General features: G+C 37.3%; 1 protein-coding gene and 1 long non-coding RNA gene across 16 annotated transcripts in view; one reads left to right on the top strand and one right to left on the bottom strand.

The window, feature by feature from the left end:
- DTNA (dystrobrevin alpha) overlaps positions 1 to 6,029 on the bottom strand; it is a 386,077-nt gene that overhangs the window by 70,210 nt on the left and 309,838 nt on the right. For 10 of the 15 annotated variants that reach the window (XM_023207708.2, XM_023207706.3, XM_023207705.3 and 7 more), the window contains 2 exons: positions 4,625 to 4,730; positions 2,290 to 2,456 (listed from right to left, as the gene is read on the bottom strand). The exons of 1 other annotated variant lie outside the window; for it this stretch is intronic. In XM_023207708.2, the coding sequence (XP_023063476.1) occupies positions 2,290 to 2,456; positions 4,625 to 4,730 (273 nt within the window). Of the gene's footprint in view, positions 1 to 1,973; positions 2,457 to 4,624; positions 4,731 to 6,029 lie in introns of those variants that run through there. 4 more of the 15 variants (XM_023207714.2, XM_023207713.2, XM_023207715.3 and 1 more) reach the window with 2 other exon arrangements.
- The window catches only part of LOC111539731, a 126,912-nt gene that overhangs the window by 40,917 nt on the left and 79,966 nt on the right, over positions 1 to 6,029 (top strand). The gene's annotated exons all lie outside the window — the stretch shown is intronic.

Raw genomic sequence — 6,029 nt, forward strand, 5'->3', positions numbered from 1 at the left:
AGAGTTTCTGAACAAGCTGCCTCCTGCTGCTCAGTGTCAGCAAATGCTACAATAAATGGAAGCAGGCATTGTGCATGGGGCACCTTCGCTGGGACTTAATGGGCCTGCAGGAGTCTTTCTGACAAAAACTCAGCAGACTAGGAGGTCATTCGAGATGGAGGAAGCAGCGACAGTGAAGGGAGCCCTTCTGGGGAGGAAAGCAGGAGGCAGATCATCAAAATCTTTATATGGCTCGTTAAGAACTGTCTCTTTATCCCCAGGACAGAGGGAGACCCTGAAGAGTTTAAATCACAGGCATGACAGCAGCAGACCTGATTCTAGAAGGACTGCTCTCACTTAAGAACAGAAAATGGTTTGTGAGAAAATAGGTATGGAAGGAAGCTGAGCAGCAGGTTTTGCAGGAATCCAGGTGCAAGAAAGATGTTTCAGGTGTGGCTGAACACATCCAGTTAGAAGTGAAAATGAAACTTCAATCTGCGTCTTCAGAATTTGAAATTCAGGTTATTTCCGGAGAATCATGCTGCCTCTTTTTCGTTTAGATTGTTGGGATGTTTATCTTGACATTATGCAGTCAAAATTATATAAAAAGCAGCCTACCACATATATTAGGTTGGTGCAAAAGCATTTGAAAGTAATGGCAAAAACCGCAATTGCTTTTACACCAACATAATAATAAAACTTTAACCATATTTTTCCTTTCCATAAGGAACCATTTCAAATTTTGTCACTTTCTTTTACATCTAGAGTCCTTAATTGGTAATAGAATGAAGTGACGATTATCCTCATTTTTTAAAAGCGAAGTAATAAGAGCATTGCTCAAGAAATCCCTCTGGCTTTTGTTAGGAGATGTAATTCTTAGAACAGTTAAGATAGCAGCAACAGCAGCTCTTTGCACCACAAACCATAGGGCCTTCTGTCTTCTCAAGAAGTCTGATCCTTCTCTGTACGGATAGTGCCCTGGAATATAATTTTAGAGTCTACAACCCCTAAGAAAGAGGCTCCTTAGGTGGATTTAGCATTTATGTAAAACAACTAAATCTGATTAGTTTTCAAACACCAAATCTTTTAGGATATGGGGTCGAAGTTTGAAAACTGATAATATGCTAACAATAAGAAATTAGAAAGTTTTAGCTCCTATCTTCTAAACTAAATTGTAGTTCATGATCCGTGTTCATCTATCTATCTATCCTCAGCATGACATAAACAACAGTGAGGAGTTGCACTGGAATTGGCAAGTTCTCAGTATACTCTGCCTTGGTGAAGAACTGTTACTTGAATTCAGAATCTGACTGGTGATGAAGTACTAGCATATTTACACTGAATATTAGTTCCCAATAATAATTCCTAGGAAGAATATTTTGATTTAAGAGGTATATTCTGAAGACTTATTTAAGTAAAGACTACAGGTTGAATTGAAATACATTAAAATATAGAAAAACTCATAAATAGGTTGGATTTTCTTGTGACAGAACTTTTCCAAGAGGTGCTGGAAGGGCTGATGGTATATCCCGCAAGAACCAATCTACACACCCTACAGAAACCCATCCTTGAAGAAATGCACAAGGGCAACACTGTTGGAACTGATCTTTGAGTTTAACTAAGATAAATGTCAATAAATCACAATCCACTTGAACAATGAGCTCACAGAGTCACATTTCCTTCCACAGACCTGTGCCACATGCTCCTGAGAATACATCTATCACACAGACACTCACATGCCACCTTTGCCAGGTTGGTCACTCAGACTCTTCATGAAAAGATGGTTTGCTAATATAACCACAGTCTCCCCTCCCCAGCCTCTGCAGAAAAGTAAAATGGAACAGTATTATTAAGTCCACACTCTCCTCTCATACTTGTTTCTTTAATATTCTAGTCATGCACTTAAAAGAACTCCAGAATCTAAGAAAAATAAAACTAACGATAATTTTTAAGCCATTTCCACAAAACAAAACTTGGAAAAGATTTTAACTTACTGTGAATGTAAGACTATGTTCCAGAAGGTCCTTGCTGTTCAGTTGTTATTTAAATCGGTACTGAATTATCTATATTCCAGAAGTAACATAGTTTTGAGTTTTCCTATATTTTAAGTCTCAGGAAGCTACACTGGGTTCCAACAGAATAAGTAAGAGCACCCAGTGGGGTGGAGAGTGGGAGGAAGGGGGACTGAATACTAGACCTGGGATAGAAGGTAAGTTTGCCCTTTCATTCTGCCACCATCCTTGATATTCCCTTTAATTCTGGGCAACACTCACACATCCAACTCCAAGTATTGCCTGGACCTTGCCTTACCCATGACGTGTACTCTTTCATTTGGTGCTGGTTGCTATGAGAACCACCGGCATGTCCCCTCCAGAAGCAGTCCTGACAGAGCTGGTAATTGTGACACTGTTGGCATCGGTAGCGAAATCCCATCATACTCTCACTGTGGCAGTAGGAACACTCCACCGGATGGAAGACTAAGGGGGACGTAAGTGAAGAAAAAACAAGAAAACAAAAGTATGAACCAGAAGAAGGAAAAATACAGCCTTACAGGAATTGTACCTTTCTTCTCTGCACCACGATTTCAGATAATACTTGATTTGGGCTCAGAAAAACATTTAGTTCATTCCTGGATTCTCCCACAACCCTTTCCAATCATGCCTGCGGGGAAATGAAATGAAATGGGATGGAGAAGAGGTGTCCTTTTAACAACAAAAATCTCTGTAATGCCATTTGCTCTTTCTATTCCCATCTCTCACATTACAAGAATTTAAATTGCCCAAACAGACTTGCCTTTACCCCAAACTGCTCTCTGTCTCCGGGAGACCAGCACAGCTCACTGGAAGACTCAGAAGCACCAGGGGTGAATGCCGATTGTCCAGCGGGAAGAGAGCAAATATCAGAGACATGGAGAATGAGAGGAAGAAAAAACAAAGGAAGATGGGCAGAGAGTGGAAAACTGGATGTCGATGTGAGAATTAAGTTACTTTTCAAAAAATGGAGTGACTAATGGCTTACTTAACGACTGGTGTTGCCTACATCTGACAAACAGATTTTTTTTTTTCTTTCCTGAGGCAGGAGTATAGGGCCCTAAAAAAGATGTGTAAGTTATCTGAAAACAGTTCTAAATAATTCAGATACCTCAAGAGACAGTTAACTTTCTTTGGTAGGAAATTTGAATTATAAAGCAGGCAAAGCAAAATACTAGATTTGAAGCAAAGTAAAATATTAGATTTAAGTGACCAAATCCAAGTAATTATCTACATGCTATGAGCTAGATACCAAAACAACAGTAACAATTCTTGCCTTTGGTAAAGCTATTCTCTGGCCTAACCAGTCAGGAAAAACAATACAAATAATAATAAATGAAGATAAAAAGCAAAGTGTAAAAACAAAGACATAACTAGTTCTGGACGCACTGTCTTCTAAACAAGTGTCATAACCTTCCTTTCTGGCTCTTGAGAAAGACTAGAGTGGGACTTGAATCTAGGGACAACTGTTCTGGGACAGTGCCTAAGAAACTGATCTCCTGCAGCAGGAAATGCTGAGAGAGAAGGAATGAAATTATGGCTTTATGATTGGAAAATGACTAGTTCTAGAACTGTAAACAGTAACATGAACTCATTGTGCATAATAACATGGACCTTGATTGCTCTTCACTTCTGCATATGGATAAACAAAAACAACTATGATTGTTGGTGATTGCAAAAAAAAAAAAGTAAATTCATTCTTTAAATTTTCTCCATTAGAAAAACAGGATAAATTCATAGCTTTTAACTAACTGAGATAAATAAGGGCAGATGCTCAAAATTCTGAATGATAATTTAAAATTAAGCTAACTTTAGCTTCAGTGTATATTAAAGAAATACACAGAAGTTGAGTAATATATAGAGACTTAATTAAGTTAAATCTCTAGTAAGAGATATAGATTAAATTATTTCCTCGTGAAGTCTGGAGAAATTTCAGTTACATTGAACAGTAAGTAGGAACACCTAAAGATTAGATGGAGGCACTGAACTGTTCCATGTTTAAATGTCTGTAAAATTTGCCCCAAACTGTATTTCATACTTAAATCTGGATATGCCAACAGTAGTTCCTTTTATCCTAGAAATACTTGCTTTAAAAAAAGACATGATACGAAAGTTATTTTACTCTTATCTTTAACGTTAGTACAACTATTGAAAGCTCACAATCGGGAACATATGACTGAAGATTAACAGGGTGCTATCATCTATTTTTTTTTTTTTCTCATTTCTCCCACTTATTTCTGGTTGAGTGACTGGGAAGAAATAATCAGTGCCATGTATGCAAATTTGAGAAATTCAGATCTAAAACGAATACAAAATAATGTCACACTCCTTGTTGAAGTTCGCCTTCTATTGTGCCAAGTCTTTGAACCACACCTGACTTGTAATTAAGAAGAACACCATGAGATTTACTAAGTTTTTAGAACTGACAGTCCTAATTTTTCAGTGGTCCTTTAAGGCCTTCCCGAACAGGGAGATGGGTTAGCTCTCTCCTAAACAAAACTAAGAGGCACTAAATAGGCTTCCCTAAAACAACAACCTGGGCTTACTAACTGTATAACTAATGGCCTAATTTCAATAATTTAAAAAATCACCTTTGCTCGGTAGTAACTACTCACCATTTTCTACATTCGCTAGTCGATGCAGAAGAGGCAACCAGACCAGACACTGCGGGGGAGGATCTGACATAAGCGTGTCCAAGAAACCATTTAACGTGACTTTTTTCTGCATTAAAAAAAAAAAAAAACAAAAAAACATAAATTTAGGACAGAGAATCATCTCAATTTACCTGCTATGTAAATATCATATCATTTGAGACTGAAACAAAAGAGCACTCAATTAAACCTCTAATATCTGAAGAAACAGAACTTGCCAAATGTGTTATTAAACTAGTTCAGAACTGAAAACATTGCTTGCTTTTTATACCTAAGCATACATAGGACTGAATTCTCTCCACTGAGGCTGAGTCAATAGTATCACCAGGTGGAAAAGAATTCTGAGAGCATCATTTGTATATAGGAAAGACAGTATAAAAATAATGAAGAAAAATAAAGAATTGAAATTCTCCATGGGATTTTACTCAAGAATGCATCATAGCTCATTTTATAATTTTCCTATCAGTCAGTCTTCTAAATTTATAGAACTTCCCTTTCGAGCTTCCTCAACTTCCTTAAGTACTAAATATTTCATGGTTAATGTGAATGGTTCTGTTATACAAGAGCAGGCGGGAATCCTGTTAGGATAGAACCATCTAAATTTTTTAAAACTTGTTCCTTTTATTACTTTATATATAATTCCTCTCAATTCAGTCTGCTTCTTTCTCAATATCCAGGTCCTTAGATGTACAAAAGGAATGCATTGTATCTATAAGTTCTTTTCAAAATGATAAAAGTAAGAAAGCTATATTAATACATGTACTGTAATGGTATAAATAACAAAATACATATTTATATGCAAAAATCACTACTTGAAATTTTGAACTAGAATATCAAAGGGGATGGGATAATTTTATTTATTTATTTGCGGATCACAAGGTCAGGAGATCGAGACCATCCTGGCTAACACAGTGAAACCCCGTCTCTACTAAAAAATACAAAAAACTAGCCGGGCGAGGTGGTGGGCACCTGTAGTCCCAGCTACTCGGGAGGCTGAGGCAGGAGAATGGCGTAAACCCAGGAGGCGGAGCTTGCAGTGAGCTGAGGTCCAGCCACTGCACTCCAGCCTGCCAGCCTGGGCAAGAGAGCGAGACTCCGTCTCAAAAAAAAAAAAAAAAAAAAAAAAAAAAAATTATTTATTTACTTTAAAGATGGGGGGCTCACATCCTCCTATCTCCTCCTACCTACCTCAGACTCTTGTGTAGCTGTTATAGCCAATTCATTAAGTACAAAAATAAACTGGTCTTATTACTTTTATGTTACCTCTTTTCATACTTGAAATGATCTTATTCATTTTGACTATTTGTCATACTGGCTAAAAGTCACTCCTGGAAGTTTCCAACAATGTTGTTATGATTTCACCATGTAT

The sequence above is a fragment of the Piliocolobus tephrosceles genome, chromosome 18, assembly GCF_002776525.5.
Source record: "Piliocolobus tephrosceles isolate RC106 chromosome 18, ASM277652v3, whole genome shotgun sequence".
NCBI classification, from domain to species: Eukaryota; Metazoa; Chordata; class Mammalia; order Primates; family Cercopithecidae; genus Piliocolobus; species Piliocolobus tephrosceles.